The 26,751-nt window shown below is 45.2% G+C and overlaps 1 protein-coding gene across 2 annotated transcripts in view; it reads right to left on the bottom strand.

The window, feature by feature from the left end:
- Nucleotides 1-26,751, bottom strand: part of TFEC (transcription factor EC) — a 200,746-nt gene that overhangs the window by 110,956 nt on the left and 63,039 nt on the right. Inside the window, exon 1 of one of the 2 annotated variants that reach the window (XM_068272726.1) lies at nucleotides 14,065-14,144. The exons of the other annotated variant lie outside the window; for it this stretch is intronic. Within the exon in view, the coding sequence (XP_068128827.1) occupies nucleotides 14,065-14,100 (36 nt within the window). The 5' untranslated portion in view covers nucleotides 14,101-14,144. Of the gene's footprint in view, nucleotides 1-14,064; nucleotides 14,145-26,751 lie in introns of those variants that run through there. 2 annotated transcript variants of the gene reach the window in all.

The following is a 26,751-nucleotide window of genomic DNA, read 5'->3' as shown; positions in this document are numbered from 1 at the left end:
AGAAGGTTGTTGCCATCCTCAGACACGACAAGAGACTTTTTAAATGCTGGGTAAGGCTACCGTGTGTTAAAACGTTAAACACAGTGGAATTACCTAGTGGCAAAAAAAGAGTCTTTTGTCATTTCTGAGTAAGGCAACCAATGTGCTCATATGCAACTCCATAAAAGGGCTGCCTGTCTATTGCCCATACTGAACCCTAGCAAGCACCTGGCCAGCTGCCAATGGAAAAGAGGCCTTACACTTATACTGTTAGTGGTTCATAGCACCTTAGCACACTCCCAGGGGCCTGCAATACCTATACCCACTCAACTATGCTTGCAGGCACTGGGGCCCTAGTGTTCTCAATAGCCAGGGCATGATTTACTTTCCACACCGCTGCACCATTCCATTACTGTGCCTTTTTTCCTAACCTGCAGAAAATAGATGATCTCTACATTGAAACAAACAGAATCCATCTTCTATCTCCTGTACTGCTCCCCGGTACTTAGAAGTGAAGATGAGTGTTAGCAGATATTGAAGGCCCTTTGGTGTGATGGGTGTATGGGAAACAGTAAATTCGGGCGCCTGAGGCTAGTGGACAAATCGGGCGCCGCCATTCACTCCTATAATAAATATCGTTTAATGGGCGCCCGATAGGAAAAAAGGGCGCCGGTGAAAAATAACGTTTTAAAAGCGGCGCCCGGAGACTTAATGTTTTATTACTGCTTCTCATGATTACACATTATTTAATGATTTATACATTTTTAAATATTATTTTTAAACGAAAAACAGTACAATATTTTTTTTCAAACATTATTTTTAAACGAAAAACAGTACATTTTTTTTTTTTTTTTACATTATTTTTAAACGAAAAAACCAACAGGGGGGTCTTAGGTTTAGGCACCAACAGAGGGGTCTTAGGTTTAGGCACCAACAGGGGGTCTTAGGTTTAGGCACCAAAAGGGGGGTCTTAGGTTTAGGCACCAACAGGGGGGTCTTAGGTTTAGGCACCAACAGGGGGGTCTTAGGTTTAGGCACCAACAGGGGGGTCTTAGGTTTAGGCACCAACAGGGGGGTCTTAGGTTTAGGCACCAACAGGGGGGTCTTAGGTTTAGGCACCAACAGGGGGGTCTTAGGTTTAGGCACTAACAGGGGGGTCTAGGGGTTAGGGGTAGGTACAGGGAGGGTTACTTAGGCACCAACAGGGGGGGTCTTAGGTTTAGGCATCAACAGGGGGGTCTAGGGGTTAGGGGTAGGTACAGGGAGGGTTACTTAGTAATTTTTTTTTTTTAACGTTATTATACGTTTCAGTATTTAAACGACAGATTAACGTTTTTACAATTGCCGATTTAATGCACATTATTTAATGATTTATAACTTTAAAAAACATTATTTTTAAAAGAAATACAGTACTATACATTTTTAAACGTTATCCATGCTTATCGTTAAAAACCCGGCGCCCTTTTTTCCCAGTGCCCCTTTTTAACGTACGCGGGTGTATGGGCTGCTGTAAGAATTAATGTACTTTCTAAAAGCACTTATCATTTAATTCCTCAAAAATATGCAAGACTTTGAACAAAACTTTTCAGTAGCACAGTGCTTTTACTTGGCCACTTGTACGTGCTGTGTTGCTTAACATTGCATGCAAAGATCAGACCAAAAGCATAAAATAGAATTTCACTTCTTTTACCAGTCTAAAATAATCCTATCTGGGTTTGTCCTCAGAGAAGAGTTTTCTTTGGTTTCTCTTTTCTATACAGAAAATTGTGAAACACTCAGTTTCACTTCAGTGGAGACTTCAGAAATTGCTTCATAGCGTTTTAACAAAACGTTAAGGACACAGTGAAAAAAAATGAACAAAAGCAACTGTGCATAATTTTTGTATCCTAACACAAGGTCTATTTTTTCTTATAACTACATACATATTGCATGTAGGAAGGACCAAAATTGTCACTGGCAGCTTTGCCAGATTTTCATCAAACTATTGGTCAGATCACAAGAATCTCACAAATCTGTTTTTCGAAACTGACCATATAATTCTGACACTAACTAGCACAAATAAATGAAGATGTGATTGTGTCATACATATCTCAGCGTTAATAGAATCAGCATCAATTGGCAGCTTGCTGGCATCAACACAAAATACTTTGCAGAGTAAGAATGATCTTTTATATTTTTCACACTTCATGAATGGCAGATTTCACATGGCAAACCTGACTGCTTATATCGCAAGAGTATTTCTAAAGGCTCCCACACATGTCCAACAGAAGTGCACAACCAACCCGACGACATGACCGACCATGCGATTGCACGACTTTTATTTTCCACACACCAACCAATTGAATGTCCAACTCATTTGTATACTACGCAAGCAAGGGAACGACAGACTGCATGATATAGGCACATTCAAAATGAGTACAAGTCGTTTAAGTGACTTGTACACATTTGGCCAACTACACGATATCAGCCCAAAAATTGTGAGATTTAAACTGCTTGTTGGTTTGGCCAAACCGTGTGTAATCAGTCACTTGTTTAGTCGTTTGTCACAAGTACACACGCCTAACTAATGTCCAACAAACAAAGTTTGGATAATAGTTTGGCGTAAAAGTTTTTTGTGTGTACAAGCCTTAAAGAGAAACTCCAACCAAGAATTGAACTTTTTCCCAATCAGTAGCTGATACCCCATTTTACATGAGAAAGACAATGATTTTCACAAACAGACCATCAGGGGGCGCTGTGTGACTGATTTTGTGCTGAAACCCCTCCCACAAGAGGCTCTGAATACCGCGGTACTGCTGGCAAACTGCCACAATGTAACAATGTTCAGAGACAGGAAATAGCTGTTATTAGCTGTCTAACAGACAGAGCAGCTAGAAACAGCTAAATAACCTGCCCACAGTAACAATGTCACCATGTAATAAATGTCAGAATGTGAATCTGGGAGAGGAAAGATTTTACAATGAGCAAACACTGACTAAATCATCTATACATAATTATGGTAAAAAATGAAGCACTTTTTTTACTACATTATTTTCACTGGAGTTCCTCTTTAAGTGAGATTGAGCCAATTTGCCACAAGACCATCTCATAGATTTTGCCTGCTCACCCCCAGTCTCATGTAAGTCTAATGTTTACAATTAAGATTTTACTAGAATAAAAGAAAAGTGGGGCCCTACCTTCTGCTTTTGCCTTTTTTTTACCTGTTTAATCATATCTAAACTACTTGAATAAGTCTTTAGATATCCAATTTAACATAATTATGAAAAACTAAAAATGAAAAAAGAAAATTTTGCTTTTGCTTTTTTAATCTTTTGGCTTTTTATTTGAATCAAGAAGTTGGAAAGAAAGGAAAAATGGAAGGGAGAAAGAAAGAAAGAAAGAATGTACATCCAAATGTACTCGACCACAGGACAATAATTGTTTCTGAAAAGATCTGGTCTACTAGGCCACCAGATACCACCAGACCCATGGGTCAGAAATAAATATCTTACATTGTTGCTAAAATATTTCCAACACAAGGGATACAAGTTAAAAACCCTCAACACCAGCCAGCATAAACAGAGCATTTAAAACTCAAATGTGAAAATAGTTTGCAATGAAAGAGAACAAGAATGAGCACACCTATACAACAGTTATGTATGCACAATTTGGGAGTGGAAGGTGTATACAAAATCTTTGAGTAACTACATACCATTATGAGAATGAGTCCCTGAAATAAATCTTTCTAGAGGTCCCCACTTGCCTTCAGACAGCCACTTAAATAAAGATCCAAACTGGTTAACAGGAAGTTTCATTCTCATTATGAAAATATTATCAGGGGTAGTAAACCCTACAAGGGTACTTGTACAAGGCACAATGCAGACATGTGACCAACTGACCATGGCCATGGCATTGAAGAGGTATCATGGAAATTCCATAAAATACTCAATCTTAATACTGTATAAACAGTAAATATGCAGCACTGCTAAACTGGCGCGGTGGCAGGTATGTTTGAGAATCATACAGACTTATAATAAAGGTGTTTTTTTTTTAATTACCAGACATAACTATAATTTCTAATATTATCTTGCTCTCTTCCATGTGAGTAAAGGATTCATAGGAACACCATTGTCATTGTTGATTTCATAAGTAAAGCATCATGCACACGCTCAACAAAAGTCTTTTAAATGCACAATTATCATCAACTTTTGTTGTTGAAACAACCAAAAAAAGTTGTTTGCTATGATTCAAATTACTGATAAGACGCAGCTCAAGTCAATCCAACAGTTGGATTGATTTGAGCTGCGTCTTATCAGTTGTTTGAACAATAGCAAACAACTTTTTTTTGGTTGTTTCAACTTGTTTTAACAACAAAAGTTGTTTGATAATTGTGCATTTAAAAGACTTTTGTTGAGCCTGTGTATGAGTTTAGCGTATAATGGAATTTACAATGGATCACTACAATCTCTGTGGTCCAACAGAGGTGAATAGCAATTGCCACCTGCAGTGCTGGTGAAGGTAAACTTGCAAGAGGATAGAATATGGTATCAGAGATCCGCCTCAATGCACCTTTATTAATGGCAGCATGTTTAACAATCTGGGTGTCAGAATCTGCTCAGCTGCCTGTGCAGACAGGCAGCGTTTTGATCACTGTTCACGTCTGCATTCTGCAGGTCTCTTTAAGAGAGACATTTTGTTAGTTCTGCAGCTTGCTGCTGAGGAATTTGCATACATTCGTTATGCAAATCCCCTACCTGCCTCCTGTGATGACTGGCAGTATAAAGGTTGGGATTACCCACAGTCCTTTGCTGGTCATTCCTTCAGGGTTTGTAGTACACACTCCTAGAGAGTGTCAGCCATGCTACTTCTTGTTGAAGTTATCTTAGAGTAATTCCTGGAAGCTGTGCTAGGCAGATTTCCCTAGTGCAGTGAGGATTGTTTATCTGTTTGTTTGTTCTGTTGCTGTTGTCCTGTCCCAGCGGTGGTCGACAGGAAATGGCTCTGATCTCTGTTCTTGGAGTATAGCTGGTGCAGCGGTTGCTACCAGCTATCTCTTCTGTTCTGTCTCCTGGGATCGCGCTAGCCACTTTTCGCTAGCGCTGGGGATCCTTCTGTTCTGTCTCCTGGGATCGCGCTAGCCACTTTTCGCTAGCGCTGGGGATCCTTCTGTTCTGTCTCCTGGGATCGCGCTAGCCACTTTTTGCTAGCGCTGGGGATCCTTCTGTTCTGTCTTCTGGGATCGCGCTAGCCACTTTTCGCTAGTGCTGTGGATCCTTCTGTTCTGCTACTCTGTACCTGGATCACGCTAGCCACTTTTCGCTAGTGCTGTGGATCCTATCTCTCGTTTTTCCCTGTTTTCGTGTGTCTGTCTTGTCTGCTACGACCGCTTGCTGGAGGCTCGGTGAGGTAACCGTTAAGCAAGCGTTCGCATTCTCTGTTTCATGTTTGTCTGTCGATGGTTAGTTAGGCGTGCTTGTCTCTATTGTGCTTATCATGTGGAGACCGCGCATAACCGCGTGCACTGTTGCGAATGAGTGCGGTGTTCGCAGTTAGCTAGCGTTTGTTATTTTCCGCATCTTCTCATTGTATTATTTGCTGTGCCTTTGCTACTCTCGTGCTCCGCCTTGCTGTAGCCTTGTGTCACGCTTGGCGATCGCACCTCTCGCGATCGCGTTCCTGCTTCGTATCTGCTGTGGTGTGTGCACAGTCGCGGGTTGGCGACTAGTTTTATGCACACACACACAATCTGTCTCTGTGCTCACTCTCAATCGCTTCTCTTGCGATTACAGTTCTTCCCTTCGTACAATTCCTGTCTGGGGTGTGTGGTAGAGCAGAGGAGCTGTTCCTCTGCACTCCACAGCTCCACCTGCCGTCAGGAATTTCCCTCTGCAGGTGCATTGCACCTACTGCTGGGTTCCTGCAAATGTATACGCTTGTGGAGGAAATCCGCCGTGTCAGCGCACGTCTGGTGCGCTGACCACGGAGACGATTCCACAATCGTTACACTGGGGCTCTTTTTTCCTAAATATAATTTAGCTTGCTTTAGCTGGTCAATAACAATGTTATCAGCAGCCAGTGAGGACTATTGAAAGGCACCGGGCTTATACTAAAGTAAATGACGAGGTGAGCATATAGATAGATAGTGAGATTTGAAAGGTTATTGTTATAGGATAGGTAAAATGAGGTTAGTGTGAGTTATGTTTCAGTTAGGTTTAGACATCAGAAACGGTTTTATGTAGGGGGAAAGTAAAGTTAGGCACAAAGAAAGAGTTTACATTAGGGGAGGACATTCGGAGCAAGGCAACATGCTAAAAAGGGGTTATAATCTTAGGTGCATAATTGGGTGATTGCCATTGCCATGATGGTTGTAAACCCAAGATCTGGCGACTAGAACTAGGGCTAAAACTGTGTTTAAAATGGTGACGGACTCTTATAGTCTCCTATGAGGAAGCACATGTGTGGGGGCAAGCCTTATTATTAAAAGATGCTTCCATATTCCTCTTGAAGACCCCCCTTTACTTAAATTTTCCCTTACACCTTGGCACAAGTAGACCCCTTCCAGTGGAGTAGCAAAGGAGCTGTGGGCCCCAGTGCAAGTTTAAGATTGGGCCTACCCAAACATTCTATACATAATAATTGATACGGCGCACCAAAATCTGCCAAGGACAACCACAGTAGAGATGGGCTGAATGTGTTCGCCGGCGAACGGTTCCAGGCGAACCCAGGGTGGTTCGCCTTTGCCGGCGAAGGCGAACTTACACAGAAGTTCGATTCGCCCCATAATGCTCTATGAGGGTCAACTTTGACCCTCTGCATCACAGTCAGCAGGCACATTGTAGCCAATCCGGCTATACTAAGCCCTGGAGCCCCACCCCCCCTTTATGTAAGGCAGGCTCCAGCAGCCATTAGCCTCACTCGTGTGCCTGCTAGAGACAGACTAGGGACAGCTGCTGCAGGCTTGTTCTCTTAGGGACAGATTAGTCAGGCTATTGCCTTCTTAGCTTGCTCCTAGCTGAATCTTATTGCTATAATAGCGCCCCAGAACAGCTCTTTTCAGAGCTCATCCTGCTCGTGTGATCAATTTTTTTTCAAACTCTCATTCCCCGGCCATTACCTGGGGTCACAATGCCAGACTTGCCTGCCTCCATAGGATTATCATTGTAGTGGTACTGAACAAGTACACAGCAAGTAGAAAATGTAATTAAAAAACAAAACGTAAGCTTTTTAACAATGCCATGGAAAGTTGATAAGGCAGCCACACATTACCTGACATCACTGAGTGAGGAAGAGCAATCTCGTCATGTTGCGCAGTAGTCCAGCATGGCCATCACTACACAAACAACTGGCAACTTGCGGTGCGTTACACAGTTAGTTTGGTGCATCAGTGTGAAGCAGAACTCTATTTACACGCCCTGATTGATGTATACACATGCAAGATGTTTTAAAGCACGTTAGGCCTGCAATTTAGCATTTAATGTGATTTCTGCCCTTAAAACGCTGTTTTGCGTCACATCCAGATTTTTCCCCGGGACTTTTGGTGTGTATCCCACTCCGCCATGCCCCCTCCAGGTGTTAGACTCCTTGAAACATCTTTTCCATCACTTTTGTGGCCAGCATAATTTTTTCTATTTTTCAAAGTTCGCCTCCCCATTGAAGTCTATTGCGGTTCGCGAACTTTTTCACGAACCGAACCTTCCGCGGAAGTTCGCGAACCTGGTTAGCGAACCTAAAATCGGAGGTTCGGCCCATCACTAAACCACAGTATGAGAGGTGTAAGCATAGGAAGGGAACAGTTTGTCAATTATAACCACTAGTCAAAACATCTATTGAAGTGATCATTGCCAGCACAGGACCAATAAAGAACTTATACTGTGTTTGAAGGAGTACCCCCCAGTACAGTCACTTCAAGATTTTGTGCTGTAAAAATATTGATTTTCCACTGTAAAAATGAAAATACAAGCCTATTGTTCACAAAAATGTCTCAAAATCAAAAATAGCATAATCAATGCGAAAATAACTGTCGAAAATTCCCAAGCAACACTGGAAAGAGCATTGGTATAAAACATTAAAAACAGCAACAACAAAAAAAAAAACAAAAAAAAACAGTAAAAGACTGATATGTTTCTAACAAGCATAGTTACATTGAGAATATTGCTGGTTGCTGCTGGCCAAATTATCAGAATATCTTGTAATTAAATAATTGCTGAGCAAATAAAGCAGATAATATTCTCTGTTTTCCCCTGGACGCAGAAAAGGCCTTTCTGCTTTATTTAAGGTAGCTATAAATCTAGCGATGTATGGGCAGATTTGACAAAGTGACAAATCTCTCTCTAATTAAATTTGAGAAGAGAGAGATCTGTCAGCTGCCCATACACCAAATGCCGATTCTTGATCAATTTCATGCTTAAATCGCCATAATTGGCCTTGTGATGCCGCATTCGGCCGCCTGGACGCTGTCCCCAATGATAAGTTACCCCCCCCCCCCCCCCATGCAAGGTATACATTACCTGTCCATGGCCTCCATTTCTTCTTCTTCTGGGATTCTTCCTGTGCATACACATGTGCCCCATGGGTGCTCGTGTGTGACTTCACATGTGTGCTCTTACTAGGAAATCATGTGGGGCGCATATGTACGCAGAAGAAGAATCCCAGAAGCAGCGGAGGGACAATCAGAGGCCGCGGACAGGTAATGTATACCTTGTACAAGGGTTACATTTATCATTAGTGGGGACAGCACCAGGGGTTTTGCCCCATCCGTCGGTCGTCCCAAAATTGCACACCGTTCTTGCTGCGCACCCGATCGAGCAAGTCGGCCCAACATCTTGCAGCATGTGCAATCGACAATGCGAACAATTTTTGTCCCGAAATTGGTCGCATTGTCAGTCAGGCATGCACTTGGCGGAACTGATTTTCATCCAATTCGATTATAATACTTGAATCAGATGGTCGATCGGCCAGCAAGTCGCCTGATGTATGGCCACCTTTAGACTACAGCTCAACACAATGTGATAATTAAGGGTGGCAATGTCAATCTTTTCAATCAGCAGCTAAGTGAAGTGGAAGTCACATCTATAAAAAATCCAACTAAAAACATGATGTGATCAATGAACTGTGATTGTCAATTCAATGCAATAATTATATCCAATGGGAGAACCAGAAAAGTTTCATCAGATTAACTCAAGAAGATCACTTTTAAAGCATTGAAATGCATATGTCACACTGTTCTGCAGCAACTGTTTTAAAATTGGTCATTTAAAGTGACTGCATTAAATGTCTGTACTTGGCAATCATTACAATGAAAAGGTGATTGTGCATCATTATTTGCAAGCCTCTGAATTTACATACTGAAGCAAAACCAATGCTCCACAAATACTTTTAACAATACATACATCAAAAAATATGGAAATTTTAATAATGCGTGCTTTTAAAGTGTAATGTTACTTCTATTGGTTGACCAAGCAAAAACATGTGCTCACTTTTGACACAACTGAGTTTTCTTTGTACTGCATTGTGTCAGGTTTGTAACTGTAACTGTAAATCTTCAACTCGAGTGAACGAGTGACAATCTGTAGTAAATGGGCATGTATGAGTGTGTGACCATGTGTGTCTGAAGAGACAAAGGCATTTTAATTAATGATCTGGATTGATCTGTTTGCAACATCACCAGGGACTGACAGCCTGATGAGGAAGTGTTCAGCTTTAGGAAATCTGGTGTACAAAGCTGTACACAATTGCAGTTAAAGTCTGACTATCACACACAAGTTGTTCACAAAAGGAAACCATATGCTTTTAGGTTTTTAAGAGATGTTAGATTCATTAAAATGATAAACCATATGAAAATGAATTAAAAACATTTTAATCATTTAATGATGGATTTTTGCTCATGATTGTTACTATTATTATTTAGTATTTATTTAGCTTTGACATCTTCTGTAGCATTTTACAGTATATGGTCTTGTCACTAACCGTCCCTCAGAGGGGATCACCATCTATGGGCATACTCATATACCCATCATAGAGTAGGGCAAGAGTGGGCAAAGATTTCCTGGATCGGGCCGCCTTCCTCTAGAACGCGGCCTGCTCCTACCATGGTTCTCTGCCTCCCTCCCCTCCTCCCCCTTCCGAAATAGAGCATGCGGGAAATGATTAGGTGTAACTCACCCAATCACTTGTTCCAACAACGATCTCCATGGTGATGGCCGCGTTATGTGACACTCTGGTACATGCTGAAAGCATGTCAAATGAGGCCGCCATTGCCATGGAGATTGCCACTCCCCAACATGTCCTATCCTAGGGTGCCCCCAATCTATTTACAGGGGTGCCCGCTGCCCCCCCTCCACCCCCACTGGAGTGGCCACCGCTGCCAGCATCAGACCTCGATCAGCTGGCGACCACTAGTGCGGGCGCTAGGACCTAGCGGACACCACACTGATATGCGGAAGTGACATCACTTCTGCATATACAGCGTGGTGTGTCCGTGCGCACCCGCTCCAACTGGTCGGGTCGCCGGCTGATACTGAGGTCTGATGCTGGGCTGCTGCTGCTGGGAGGTGAGTGAGGGGCACCTGTCACTACCTAACTTGGGTCCCTGTCACTACCTACCCTGGGGGAGCCTGTCACTCACTACCTAACCTGGGGGTCCCTGTCACTCACTACCTAACCTGGGGGGCGCCTGCCACTCACTACCTAACCTGGGGGTCCCTGTCACTCACTACCTAACCTGGGGGATCCCTGTCACTCATTACCTAACCTGGTGGGCGCCTGTCACTCACTACCTAACCTGGGGTCCCTGTCACTCACTACCTAACCTGGGGGGCGCCTGTCAATCACGACCTAACCTGGGGGGCACCTTTCACTCACTACCTAACCTGGGGGTGCCTGTCACTCACTACCTAACCGGGGTGGGGGCGCCTGTCACTCACTACCTAACCTGGGGGTCCCTGTCACTCACTACCTAACCTGGGGGTCCCTGTCACTCACTTCCTAACCTGGGGGGCACCTGTCACTCACTACCTAGCCTGGGGGTCCCTGTCATTCACTACCTAACCTAGGGGTCCCTGTCACTCACTACATAACCTGGGAGGCACCTGTCACTCACTACCTAACCTGGGGGGCCCTGTCACTCACTACCTAACCTTTGGGGTGCCTGTCACTCACTACCTAACCAGGGGGGTCCCTGTCACACACTACCTAACCTGGGGGCCCTGTCACTCACTACCTAACCTGGGGGGCACCTGTCACTACCTAAACTGGGGGACTTCTGTCACTACCTAAGCTGGGGGACTCCTGGCACTACCTTAACTAGGGGGCACCTGTCACTACCTAAACTATCCAGGCCAGCCATCCCAGCATCGCCACCAGCAAACCAGTACAGAATCACTGTCAAAAAGGCCACAGCATCACCACCAGTCAGGCCAGCATTTACTTCAACCAGCCAAGCACAGCCCAGCATTACCGCCAGCCAGGTCACAGCATCACCGCAGCCAACCCAGCCACAACATCGGCCACAGCATCACCACCAGCCAGCCAGGCCACAGCATCCCTGCCAGGCCTTTCAGCCCACACATCATCCCAAAATCCAGCCAAAAACAGTATTGCCAGGCACAGCAGCCAGTAGAGGAGAATTCAGAAGCTAGGTGAGAGGTGCCTACCATATTAAGGGGGCATTCTGCCTATTTATGTGAAATGCTGTCTATTTATGTGCCTCATGACTGCTGAATTTGTCTTGTTGGGGGCCTCATGATTGCTGAATTTGTCTTGTTGGGGGCCTCATGATTGCTGAAATTGTCTTGATAGGGGCCTCACGATTGCTGAATTTGTCTTGATGGGGGATCTCATGATTGCTGAATTTGTCTTGTTGGGGGTCACATGATTGCTAACTGCGAGACTATGGGAAAAGATGAATCATCATCATATGAGACAAAAGCATTAAACCTACTTTTTTAGCTTTTTAAAACAGAAAATAAAACTGAGAGGTTCTAAAAAAAATGAATACATTTTTGAGGAGTAGGATGGATGAAATTGTTTATCTTCACAGTTTATTTTCAACTTGGATTTTCCATAATGTTCATGTATGAGTTAAAATGTTTGTACAGTATTTAGTTTAAATTGCTGTTGCCACTTTGCGATAGTGACTTTTGGGTTGCAGTTTAGGCACTCGCCCTCCAAAAGGTTCGCCACCACTGTCCTAATCTAATGTCCCACCATTGCTAAGTTCATGTAAATTTGTCTCCACCCATGACCACACCCACATTCTGGTCCATGGCCCACCCATTTTTACGCACGCCGCACAACGTAACCCTCATATTTTTCGGCGCGCTAACTGCAGTGTGCTGATCTCTGCTGCCTACAGTATGTACAGTATAAGCTGTTCTCTAGTGCCTGCACTGTGTGCTGATCTACCTCCAATGTGTACAGTATAAGGTGTTACTCTGTGCCTTTACTGATTGTAAACCAGCTGTATTGTATGCTGATCCCTGCTACTTTTGGTATGTACAGTATTAGCTGTAAAGCCTGGTACACACATACAATTTTGATTAGCCAATTTTAGCTCTGCTCATCAAATTCATTGTCTGCTGGCCCACTTACTGCATGGGGGTGGTAAAATTAGTCAGTGATTGACCAATCAAAATTGTATGTGCGTATACATCTTTGATCTATGCCTGTACCCACAGGTGCCCCTGATCTCCAAAGACCCTAGGAACGCCTCTGTAACAGGTGATTGGGTGGGCGCCTTGTGTTGTTGTGTGCTGCACATACCTTTGAAAGGGCAGCTGTAGAAGATGGGATGGTAGGAATAGGGCCCTCTAGCGATGGGCTGGCTTTATAGCGGCCACAGGCTTTAGTTTTCCATGGTTGGTCTAGGGACAATTTTAGGTGGAAGCCAATACCTTATCTGTATATTTTTGGGATGTGGGAAAGCACATCCTTCGCCACCCTACACTTCGCCACTGTCCTGCTCATGAATGACACTTACCTGATCTGAGGCGGACACATGAGAGCATAGAGCAGGGGAATAGGGTGGTGGGTGGTGCTACATTACACAGCGCTAATGATATCAGAATTCCAATATTCAGTGAGACTTTTATTAACTAACATATAATCAAATATCTAGTAGTGCAAGGTGTTAAGCTAGGTAAATGATATCAGAGATAAGAATTGTATGCCTTATAGATAAAAGCCCGTTGCCAAGTTTCACTGGACTAAATATGGTCAGATCAGTGTAAAATGAAATGTCTATGGACACATTATGTGCTCTACAACTTACATTGCACTCTGCAAAATGGCTTTCCCTAAATGATTACAAAGTTATCCATTTCTATCAAATCTTCTGACTAGGTAGCTAAGCTAATCAGTCAATAATTAACTGCACATTTAGCTGTATTTTCAGTGATATTTTTAATTTCATGTACTGTACTGTGCACCGTATACTGTATATAGCACATATTTTATAAAAGATAAAGTGTAGTGTCATATCATATAAACAACAATAGCCCAAATCTATGAATTCATTTTGGATGTTATGCTGGATACACACGGTGCGTTCCCGCACTCGATTTCCCGCTCGATTACCGGCCACTCGATTATTTCCGACGTGTCCGATTTGCAGGGTTCGATGGATTGTTAGGTCAATTCGGCATACTTTACATGAGAATCATCGAAACGGGATCGGAAATGCTTGGAAATAATAGAGCGGCCGGGAATCGAGCAGGAAATCGAGTGCGGGAACGGACCGTATGTATCCAGCATTATATTACCAACTGAAGGGGAGAGGCTTATAACATTTCCAGGCAGCCCTTACTTACTTCAAGCAAATAAGGAAAAATAAGGTTGCTTTTATATTGCTACTGAATAAAACACAATCCCAAACAAGTACCAATATCAACCAAGTAACTAACTACCAACAATATTTTCAAGGAAAACAAAAACACTATTTAAGGTAAATAAATTAACCACTATTAAATCACTATCTCTAATACTCCATAAATGGAAAAAGCTACATTATGAAGCCAAATGTTGTCAGTTGTCATGCTACGCCTACTATGTTATGCTTACATATAAATATACTAAAAGCTAGAGAAACAGTGGGACAGATTCCGTACTTACAGAGAAAGAATGGATTTTCAGCAGGGTTACCATCATTACAGCATTCTCACAGAATGTGACGGCTGCAGGTTTTACAGACAACCACCACAAGTGTTTATATAAAGTAGGCTCAGAGCAGTAGAGGGGAAAAAAAGAGAAGTGGCTGGTTTGCCTATTTCCTAAAATGTGTCCGTTACATGGAAGACATGACTATGCATTTTGTGAAGGGAGAAAAAAAATGAGAATGGAATTAGGGTGTTCATTTTATTCTTAGAATCTCACATAGAAATATATAGCATTAAGGGGGATTTTATTTTCCTCATACAGACCAACAGAAGGCTTTTTTAAGGAAGGCAATCAAAAATAGCTCATATTCAAAGTACACTATCTAATTGAAACCATACAGATAAACTAACTGTGCTTTATTAATTGGTTTATTTTGTAAATGTATTTAATACACTGCCATTTAACTTTTCCAGAATCCTCCTTCTCACCTCCTCATCTCATCTGCAGAATACTGCCACACTCACTTATGATAACTTCTTTGGGATCTGCTGGGAATCCTTACAAACTGTGCTTCAGCTGCCCAGATAGTTCTATATATTATATATAAAGAAAATACTTTATTTGTGTGTCTTTGTAGTAGTATTAATTGAAATATTGTGTGTGTGTGTGTGTGTGTGTGTGTGTGTGTGTGTGTGTGTGTGTGTGTGTGTGTGTGTGTGTGTGTGTGTGTGTGTGTGTGTGTGTGTGTGTGTGTGTGTGTGTGTGTGTGTGTGTGTGTGTGTGTACGCGCTTTTGTGAAAACAGCTAGTCACTCCATAACCACTGTACAGCCACTATGCTTGACTATATTGAGGAAAAATCTGAGCACAGATTAAATGGACAATGTATTTGTACTAGAACTGACCTGCATTGCTCAACTGTTGAGAGTGTTGGCTCACAGTAGATGTTTAATCACTGTGGAGAGGTCAGTCCTGAGGTCACCAGACTACTTTGAATCAGAGAGACAATCATTCTTAAAGGGGCCCATACACTCAGCCGATTTTCTGGCCGACCGATCGATCCCGATCGATCGATCGATAGATCGATTGCAAATCGGTTGGCCAATCGACCGATCGACGGCCGATTTCGGTCGATTTCGATGGATTTCCATCGAACTGGCAGGGTGGAAAATTTAGGTCGATCTGATGAGATTGCTTATCAGTTTGCATTGGCCTTAATGGAAATCTGATGGCAAAAAAATGCCATCAGATCGAATTGCAATAGATTTCAAACTGAAATCTATTGGAATTCTATCCTGGTAAAAAATGTTCTAAAAACGCATCAGATAGATCATCAGATGCATTTCTTATCTATCTGCTGCCAATCTGACGAGTGTATGGGCACCTTAACACAGATAAAGTTTTTGATTCGTACTTCAAACCTCTTAGTCAACTAGTCAACCGTTAACTTAACTATCACATTCACTGGCTTGGTTTGCTATTTAGTTTTCAAATTCAAGTTTATCCGTAACTTACAAAATAATGTTTAGATATGCAGAAAATAGCCAAGGCACCATACTCTGAGAATGTAAGTGCCAAAATTATTGCAAAATACAGTGTAGACATTTATCTAAAAAATATTCAAAAGAGGCCACGGACATTCTGGATTACCTGAATGACTCTTCTATCCCAGCCTTATCTCCCCCTGGCAGTTAGAAACTTAACTCCTTAATCTCACTTAAAGAGGTCCTACTAGCTTTTAAACAGCTCAAAGCATCTAAGTCACCTGGTCCGGATGGTTATACAGCTTCCTATTATAAAGTATTTACAGTGGGTTGCAAAAGTATTCAGCCCACTTGAAGTTTTCCACATTTTGTCATATTACTGCCACAAACATGAATCAATTTTATTAGAATTCCACATGAAAGACCAACACAAAGTGGTGTACACATGAGAAGTGGAATGAAAATCATACATGATTCCAAACATTTTTTACAAAAAAAAATGGTGTGTGCATAATTATTCGGCCCCCTTTGATCTGAGTGCAGTCAGTTGCCTATAGACATTGCCTGATGAGTGCTAATGACTAAATAGAGTGCACCTGTGTGTAATCTAATGTCAGTACAAATACAGCTGCTCTGTGAGGGCCTCAGAGGTTGTCTAAGAGAATATTGGGAGCAACAACACCGTGAAGTCCAAGGAACACATCAGACAGGTCAGGGATCAAGTTATTGAGAAATTTAAAGCAGGCTTAGGCTACAAAAAGATTTCCAAAGCCTTGAACATCCCACGGAGCACTGTTCAAGCGATCATTCAGAAATGGAAGGAGTATGGCACAACTGTAAACCTACCAAGACAAGCCATCCACCTAAACTCACAGGCCGAACAAGGAGAGCGCTGATCAGAAATGCAGTCAAGAGGCCCATGGTGACTCTGTCCATAGGATAACTATTAGTCATGCACAGTACAAAGTTGGCCTTTATGGAAGAGTGGCAAGAAGAATGGCATTGTTAACAGAAAGCATAAGAAGTCCCGTTTGCAGTTTGCCACAAGCCATGTGGGGGACACAGCAACCATGTGGAAGAAGGTGCTCTGGTCATATGAGACCAAAATGGAACTTTTTGGCCAAAATGCAAAACACTATGTGTGTCGGAAAACTAACTGTGAAGAAACGCGGAAAAGTCGCCGCAAGTGTTCAGGGTGAGGCGGCTGTTTCCGCGTCCAACATGGCGGCACAACGCGAAGAAACTGCCGCATGCCGCATAGGCAGAGCGGTGGAGTCCGCGTTGGATGCGGCGGTTTGTATGCATAGCGATGCCTCTGACATGGTGGTTGGACGCGGGGAGTCCGCCTCTTGCTTGCTTGGAGAGCGGTGCGGCGGCCCCCGCGCCCGAATCAGCTGATACTTTGCAAAACATGTCTGGTGTGGCTGGGACTGCTAGTCCACACAGGTTCAGAAGGACGCGCCCGCGCTGAGAGGCAGAGCTTATATGACAGCCAGAGAAGAGTCAGCTGACCAAGCTGGTCAGCTGACATTTTTACCATCCTCCATTGGTCCAGCACTTAGGGGTGGCGCTGGAGAGCGCTGTGGTATATATACTGGGTACTGGTCATTTCTCTGGTGTCTGGCGTTGCGATCACTACGTGGTAGCACTCAGACCCTGTCTGTATCTGTGTTCTAGCATAGTTTCCAAAGGTGTTGACGATCAAGGAACTCACACCTTAGCATCAGGAATATTGAACTGTATTATTTGTTATGACCTTCTGCCTGCCTGACTATCCCTCTGAACTCTGATTCTGTACCTTGCTATTTCTGATATCCTGTTGCCAAACTCTGATCGTTCCTGGACTCTGTATCTGCCTCCTGATTCTGTACCTTGTTATTCTTATACTCCGTTGCCAAACCTTGCCTGTTCATTGGATTTCGTATCAGTCTCCTGAATCTGTACCTTATCTGTCTGTGTGTTAACGACCTGGCTTGCCCGACCTCGAGAACTGACCTTACTGTTAGAGGCAGTTCCCAGACCTGTTAGTGACACCCTCTCACTGGTGTCACTCACACTCTGTCCTTCCTACTCTCAGTCTAGCTCCTCCCCCGGGAGAGTCTAGGCCTACGGAAGGAACATACTTCTGTGCAGTACTCAGAGTATTGCTGTTGCACTTAACACTCACTTGTTATCTCAGGTGTCCAGAGGTTAGTAGATATATCTGATTATCGGTGATACTGCAGATCATCGATAATCGGGTATATTCTGTATTCTCGGTGATACTGCAGTTCACCGGTAATCAGACCCTCTCTGTGTTACACCGATCGTTACACTAACACTGCACATCACTCTGAACACACCATCCCCACTGTCAAATATGGTGATGGCAGCATCATGCTCGGGGGTGCATCTCTTCAGCAGGGACAGGAAAGCTGGTCAAAGTTGATGGGAAGATGGATGGAGCCAAATACAGGGCAAACTTCTTGGAGACTGCAAAAGACTTGAGACTGGGGCGGAGGTTCACCTTCCAACAGGACAATGACCCTAAATATAAAGCCAGGGCAACAATGGAATGGTTTAAAACAAAACATATCCATGTGTTAGAATGGCCCAGTCAAAGTCCAGATCTAAATCCAATTGAGAATCTGTGGCGAGATCTGAAAACTGCTGTTCACAAACGCTGTCCATCTAATCTGACTGAGCTGGAGCTGTTTTGCAAAGAAGAATGGGCAAGGATTTCAGTCTCTAGATGTGCAAAGCTGGTAGAGACATACCCTAAAATACTGGCAGCTGTAATTACAGCAAAAGGTGGTTCTACAAAGTATTGACTCAGGGGGCCGAATAATTACGCACACCCCACTTTACAGTTATTTATTTGTAAAAAATGTTTGGAAACGTATGATTTTCGTTCCACTTCTCACGTGTACACCACTTTGTATTGGTCTTTCATGGGGAATTCCAATAAAATTGATGCATGTTTGTGGCAGTAATGTGACAAAATGTGGAAAACTTCAAGGGGGCCAAATACTTTTGCAAACCACTGTAAGCAGACATTAGCTCCAGAGTTAACCTCCCTTTTTAATAATATCCATCAGGGCAAAGAGACATTTCCCCCTGAAATGGTCCAAGCTTCCATAGTCGTTATCCCAAAACCCGGCAGAAGTCACCAATTATAGACCCATTTCTCTAATTAACGTCGACGTGAAGATTTTTGCAAAAATCCTGGCCAATCGATTGAATCCTTTTCTTCCCTCTCTTACCCACCCAGACCAGACTGGCTTTGTTGCTGGGAGACAAACCACAGATAATATCCGCAGGATGGTAGGACTAATAGCTAAAATGAAACAAACCCTATTGCCTTCTCTGCTCCTGTCTTTGGATGCAGAGAAGGCATTCGATAGAGTGGATTGGAGATACCTCCGGTTAGTCCTTCAGAAATTTTGAATCAGGGAAGAGTATCTGAACGGAATTAGAGCTTTATACACTAGCCCTATGGCTTCAGTCTGCAATATGGGTATCACTTCCCAACTTTTCCCAATTATAAATGGCACCAGACAAGGGTGTCCCCTCTCTCCTTTATTGTTCGCTCTCTGTATTAAACTTTTGGCAATAAGGGTTAGACGTTCTCCAGACATCTCGGGGGTTACTGTGGGTAGACTAGAATTTAAAACCGCTCTCTTTGCTGACGATACTACCCCACGGTCTCCCTACCGCATCTTTTTCAAGAAATTGACAGATTTTGCACCTTTTCAGGTTTCAAAATCAATCATACAAAGTCTGAGGCTATTCCATTTGGTATCACTGCTGAGCAACAGACATCTTTCTCCCGTACTTTTGGTTTTAGATTTAAATCGGCAGGAATAAGATACTTGGAAGTCATCCTATCTCAGAGCCTGGATGATCTATACAAACTAAATTACACCCCAATGTTTAAGAAGCTTTATAGATTGCTGGAAGAATGGCAACCCTACCGCATTTCTTTAGTGGGACGTATATACTCAGTGAAAATTACCTTGTTGCCTAAAATGTTGTATTTGTTTAGAGCTCTACCTATTAGAATCGTCAGAAGAGATGTGGAAGTTCCACAATCTAGAATTACTAATTTTATTTGGGGGGTAGGAGGCCTAGAATCAAATACCTACATTTAGCATGTCATACGCTTCAGGGGGATTTGGGGGCTCCAAGTATTATGCATTATTACTACGCTGCCAGGCTAGCTCAACTACTGCAGTGGTCCTCCCCTAGAGGATCAGTTAGATGGGTAGACCTTGAACAAGAAATGATTTCCCCTTTTCCAATTAATTGCCTTCTTTGGACTCCTAAGCCTTGCCTCGGTTTTGATGTTCTCCCGCTTCCCATATCTGAATCCCTCATGCTAAAAAACACCCTTGTTAAAATATTAGACCAGCTAGGTCAATGTTCCAGTTTACTGTCATTATTTTTTTAACACAGATTTCCCCCCAGTATGTGGGTTAGCTTGGGGGTACTTAGAAACTTAGAAATCTAAAGGAATAAGCTCTAAAGGCGATTTAATGAGGGATGGCCTCCCCTTGTCTTAGCTAAAACTACAGGAGAAATTTGATTTGCCGGGTTCAGAAGCTTTCAGGTACCTACAGATCGCTCACTTTTTGCAATCCTGGCGCTCACACGGTCCATACAGTTAACCTTTAGTCGCTTCCGCCATAGAGAAGATCGCTCGGTCTCATCCACTCCCCGACGGGGCCTAGTGTTGGGTGAACACCTAGATGTTCGGGTTCGCGAACGTTCGCCGAACATCGCCGCGATGTTCGGGTGTTCGCGCCGAACTCCGAACATAATGGAAGTCAATGGGGACCCGAACTTTCGTGCTTTGTAAAGCTTCCTTACATGCTACATACCCCAAATTTGCAGGGTATGTGCACCTTGGGAGTGGGTACAAGAGGAAAAAAAATATTTGAAAAAGAGCTTATAGTTTTTGAGAAAATTGATTGTAAAGTTTCAAAGGAAAAACTGTCTTTTAAATGTGGAAAATGTCATGTTTCTTTGCACAGGTAACATGCTTTTTGTCGCCATGCAGTCATAAATGTAATACAGAGAAGAGGTTCCAGGAAAAGGGACCGGAAACGCTAACCCAGCAGCAGCACACGTGAGGGAACAGGAGGAGCCACAGGAGGAGAAGGCCACGCTTTTTGAGACACAACATCCCAGGCCTTGTATGAGGACAAATAGCGTGCGGATATAGCAATGCTTTTTGCCGCCATGCAGTCATAAATGTAATAAAGATGAGAGGTTCAATAAACAGGGACCGGAAATGCTAACCCAGCAGCAGCAGCAGCACACGTGAATGAACAGGAGGAGCCGCAGGAGGAGAAGGCCACACTTTTTGAGACACAACATCCCAGACCTTGCATGAGGACAAATAGCGTGCGGATATAGCAATGCTTTTTGCCGCCATGCAGTCATAAATGTAATAAAGATGAGAGGTTCAATAAACAGGGACCGGAAACGCTAACCCAGCAGCAGCAGCAGCACACGTGAGGGAACAGGAGGAGCCGCAGGAGGAGAAGGCCACGCTTTTTGAGACACAACATCCCAGGCCTTGCATGAGGACAAATAGCGTGCGGATATAGCAATGCTTTTTGCCGCCATGCAGTCATTAATGTAATAAAGATGAGAGGTTCAATAAACAGGGACCGGAAACGCTAACCCAGCAGCAGCAGCAGCACACGTGAGGGAACAGGAGGAGCCGCAGGAGGAGAAGGCCACGCTTTTTGAGACACAACATCCCAGGCCTTGCATGAGGACAAATAGCGTGCGGATATAGCAATGCTTTTTGCCGCCATGCAGTCATTAATGTAATAAAGATGAGAGGTTCAATAAACAGGGACCGGAAACGCTAACCCAGCAGCAGCAGCAGCACACGTGAGGGAACAGGAGGAGCCGCAGGAGGAGAAGGCCACGCTTTTTGAGACACAACATCTCAGGCCTTGCATGAGGACAAATAGCGTGCGGATATAGCAATGCTTTTTGCCGCCATGCAATCATAAATGTAATAAAGATGAGAGGTTCAATAAACAGGGACCGGAAACGCTAACCCAGCAGCAGCAGCAGCACACGTGAGGGAACAGGAGGAGCCGCAGGAGGAGAAGGCCACGCTTTTTGAGACACAACATCCCAGGCCTTGCATGAGGACAAATAGCGTGCGGATATAGCAATGCTTTTTGCCGCCATGCAGTCATAAATGTAATAAAGATGAGAGGTTCAATAAACAGGGACCGGAAACGCTAACCCATCACAGATGGTCATTGTTCATGTTACTTGGTTGGGGTCCAGGAGTGTTGCGTAGTCGTTTCCAATCCAGGATTGATTCATTTTAATTTGAGTCAGACGGTCTGCATTTTCTGTGGAGAGGCGGATACGCCGATCTGTGACGATGCCTCCGGCAGCACTGAAACAGCGTTCCGACATAACGCTGGCTGCCGGGCAAGCCAGCACCTCTATTGCGTACATTGCCAGTTTGTGCCAGGTGTCTAGCTTCGATACCCAATAGTTGAAGGGTGCAGATGGATTGTTCAACACAGCTACGCCATCTGACATGTAGTCCTTGACCATCTTCTCCAGGCGATCGGTGTTGGAGGTGGATCTGCACGCTTGCTGTTCTGTGGGCTGCTGCTGCATGGGTGTCATAAAATTTTCCCACTCCAAGGACACTGCCGATACCATTCCCTTTTGGGCACTAGCTGCGGCTTGTGTTGTTTGCTGCCCTCCTGGTCGTCCTGGGTTTGCGGAAGTCAGTCTGTCGGCGTACAACTGGCTAGAGGAGGGGGAGGATGTCAATCTCCTCTCTAAAGTCTCCACAAGGGCCTGCTGGTAGTTTTCCATTTTGACCTGTCTGACTCTTTCTTCAAGCAGTTTTGGAACATTGTGTTTGTACCGTGGATCCAGAAGGGTATAAACCCAGTAATTGGTGTTGTCCAGAATGCGCACAATGCGTGGGTCGCGTTCAATGCAGTCTAGCATGAATTGAGCCATGTGTGCCAGAGTCCTGCCAGAATCCTCATCATCCTCTTGTGAGCGTTGTGATAGTTGTTGTGATGCATCATAGTCATCACCTTCTTCCTGGTCTGCTTCTGCTGACCATTCGCGCTGAATTGTGGAAGTCCAACGTGCACCGCTCTGGCCCTCGTCAGTGGTGGCAGGAAATTCCTGCTCCAACTCCAGCTGTTCCTCCTCCTCTTCTTCGTCATAGCTGCTGGGGCCAGCGTTTCCTGAGGCGGATGGCCTGATGTTGGTACCATCACGCTGATCGTTTTCTCCCTCAGATTCCCCCAGTTGCATCATGACAGCTGTTTCCTTGATTTTCAACATCGACCTCTTCAGTAAACACAGCAGTGGTATGGTAATGCTGACTGAAGAGTTGTCACTGCTCACAAGCAACGTGGATTGCTCAAAATTTTGGAGGACTTGGCAGAGGTCCAACATGTTGGCCCAATCGGATCCACAGAAGCTTGGCAGCTGTCCAGATGCGCCTCGGTACTGCGCCGTCATGTACTGGACCACTGCACTCTTCTGCTCGCAAAAGCGGGCTAGCATGTGCAGCGTAGAATTCCAGCGCGTAGGGACATCACACAGCAAGCAATGGTGGGGGAGATTGAAGCGCTCCTGCATCTTGGCGAGTGCCCCCGAAGCAGTACTGGAATTTCTGCAATGTTTGGCCACTCGTCGCACCTTCAACAGAAGATCGGCCACGCCTGGGTATGTCCTCAGGAACCGCTGAACTACTAGGTTCATCACGTGCGCCAGGCAAGGGATGCGTGTCAGCTTAGCCAACCTTAAAGCGCGAATGAGATTACTCCCATTATCACACACAACCATGCCCGGTTTCAGGTCCAGCGGTGCCAGCCACAAATCCGTCTGTTCCTTTATTCCCCTCCAAATTTCCTCCCCTGTGTGCTGCTTATCCCCAAGGCAGATCAGCTTCAGCAACGCTTGCTGACGCATGCCAACAGCTGTGCTGCACTGCTTCCACGATCCTACTGCTGTTGGGTTAGCGTTTCCGGATGAGGTACAGCTTTGAGATGCGTTGGAGGAGAAGGAGTCAGAGAGGTAGGTGCTGCTGTTGTTATCCAGTGGGAGGGACGGCGGTGCAGCTGTTTGCGGCATGGGCAACACCCGCGCCGTAGCAGGTGAGGAATCGCTGCCAGGCTCCACAAGGTTAACCCAGTGCGCGGTAAGGGAGATGTATCGACCCTGGCCGAACGCACTCGTCCAGGTGTCAGTGGTGAGGTGAACCTTGCAGGCAACGGCATTCTTCAAGCTTCGGGTTATTTTGCTGACCACGTGCTCATGCAACTCAGGCACTGCAGAGCGCGCAAAGTGGTAGCGGCTGGGAACCACGTAACGTGGGATGGCCACTGACATCATGCCCTTGAAGCTGTTTGTCTCCACCACTCGATATGGCAGCATTTCGCAGGCCAGAAGCTTGGCTATGCTGGCTGTTACTGCCACGGCCCGGGGGTCATTTGCTGGCAATTTCCTCTTGCACTCAAACATCTCCGACACAGACAACTGAACCGTAGCGCTGCACACGGAAGGGCTGTTGGTTGTTGTGTTTGATGAACACTGGGAGACCTCAAGAGCACTACTCCGGAAAGTGACAGTGTCAGCGTCGTCTGATGTTTGTGAATGTTGTGAACCACGCAATGGCTGGGCTACTGCTGCTGCTGAGGCGGGTCTGGTGGTGAGTCTGGTGAACCCAAGGGAGGCAGTGTTGCTGGTACCCTGTCCTGCCGCGTTTGCCCACAGAGTGGGATGTTTGGATAGCATGTGGCGGCTCATGCTGGTGGTGGAGAGGTTGTTAATACTTTTCCCCCTGCTCAGGCGGGTCTTGCACACCTTGCAAATCGCCATGGTAACATCCTCAGTGCAGTCTTCAAAGAAAGCCCAGACTTTGGAGCACCTGCCTTGCTGGCGATTTCTGTTTGCTCCTCTTTTGCCTCTCACTTGAACTTCCACGCTTGTGGTGCCTGAAACTGCGCGCCGCCTACCTTGTGGCACAAGGCAAACTCGTGCAGCAGTGGGTTCTTCAACAGACTCATCTGTGCTGCTGCTACGACGGCGATGTTCTCGTTCACAAACAAAATCTGGGTCTCTGTCCACATTGTCCATACCCTCCTCTTCCATCTCCTGAAATTCGTCATATGTCATTGTGGGGGGCCGCCGCCGTGGAGTAGAGCTCCCCAGAACAACCTCTGCGCAGCTCACTCCAACGTCGTCTTCCAGATCTTGTCGGCCGACCTCCTGCAATTGCAACCCCTCCTGCCCAACTTGCTCTGGGATTTGGGTTTCTGAGTCCTCTTCGGACTCGCCTTGTATTTCAGTGCGCGGTGCATTTCCCACAGTTAATGGTTGTGAATCCGGGCACAACATTTCTGGCTGTTCCTCCATTGACCTTTGAAAGGTGGAAGTTTGTTGGGCTGGGAATAGCTCCTGCGAATACCCCATTGTGTCCTGAGGTAATTCATCGGACTGGTTATCTGGCAGTTGTGTGCGTGGTGTCGCTGGCGGTTGTGTCAGCTTTGTGCCCACTGGCTCCTTGTAACTGGCTGAGGACTCGGACCTCGTGCGTGATGTGCTGGTGCTGCTTAACCCACTGCTGGACGCTTGAGAGGTCATCCAAGTAATTATCTGGTCCTGTTCTTTTGGATTTGTGAGGGTTGTTGTCCTGGACAAAATGGGCGGTATTGAGTGGGTTTTCTTGGGTGCTCCCCTGTGGCCTGTACGTGAACCATCAGGGGAAACACCTTGCCCCTCCCTCTTTCACCGGATTTCTTCCTCATTTCACTTATCCTTAAAGTACACGCTGACTGGCAGCAGTACAGTGGCAGTACAGAAATGCTATACAGTGGCGAGTGAGCGGTGTACCACTATTCCCAGCAGCGACACAGAGCACAATGCTATACAGTGGCGGGTGAGCGGTGTACCACTATTCCCAGCAGCGACACAGAGCACAATGCTATACAGTGGCGGGTGAGCGGTGTACCGCTATTCCCAGCAGCGACACAGAGCACAATGCTATACAGTGGCGGGTGAGCGGTGTACCACTATTCCCAGCAGCGACACAGAGCACAATGCTATACAGTGGCGGGTGAGCGGTGTACTACTATTCCCAGCAGACACAGAGTGGCAGTAAGCAGAATGCTATATAGTGTGGCTGAGCGAGGTACACAGAGTGGCAGTAAACAGAATGCTATATAGTGTGGTTGAGCGAGCGGTGTACTACTATTCCCAGCAGACACAGAACAGTAAACAGAATGCTATATAGAGTGGCTGAGCGGTGTACCACTATTCCCAGCAGCGACACAGAGCACAATGCTATACAGTGGCGGGTGAGCGGTGTACCACTATTCCCAGCAGCGACACAGAGCACAATGCTATACAGTGGCGGGTGAGCGGTGTACCACTATTCCCAGCAGCGACACAGAGCACAATGCTATACAGTGGCGGGTGAGCGGTGTACTACTATTCCCAGCAGACACAGAGTGGCAGTAAACAGAATGCTATATAGTGTGGCTGAGCGAGGTACACAGAGTGGCAGTAAACAGAATGCTATATAGTGTGGCTGAGCGAGCGGTGCACTACTATTCCCAGCAGACACAGAACAGTAAACAGAATGCTATATAGTGTGGCTGAGCGGTGTACCACTATTCCCAGCAGCGACACAGAGCACAATGCTATACAGTGGCGGGTGAGCGGTGTACCACTATTCCCAGCAGCGACACAGAGCACAATGCTATACAGTGGTGGGTGAGCGGTGTACCACTATTCCCAGCAGCGACACAGAGCACAATGCTATACAGTGGCGGGTGAGCGGTGTACTACTATTCCCAGCAGACACAGAACAGTAAACAGAATGCTATATAGTGTGGCTGAGCGAGGTACACAGAGTGGCAGTAAACAGAATGCTATATAGTGTGGCTGAGCGAGCGGTGTACTACTATTCCCAGCAGACACAGAACAGTAAACAGAATGCTATATAGTGTGGCTGAGCGAGGTACACAGAGTGGCAGTAAACAGAATGCTATATAGTGTGGCTGAGCGAGCGGTGTACTACTATTCCCAGCAGTCACAGAACAGTAAACAGAATGCTATATAGTGTGGCTGAGCGAGGTACACAGAGTGGCAGTAAACAGAATGCTATATAGTGTGGCTGAGCGAGCGGTGTACTACTATTCCCAGCAGACACAGAACAGTAAACA

This window comes from Hyperolius riggenbachi, chromosome 3 (genome assembly GCF_040937935.1).
Source record: "Hyperolius riggenbachi isolate aHypRig1 chromosome 3, aHypRig1.pri, whole genome shotgun sequence".
Lineage (NCBI taxonomy): Eukaryota > Metazoa > Chordata > Amphibia > Anura > Hyperoliidae > Hyperolius > Hyperolius riggenbachi.
Note: the sequence above shows the minus strand (reverse complement) of the source record. Positions and strands in the feature narration are given on the sequence as shown.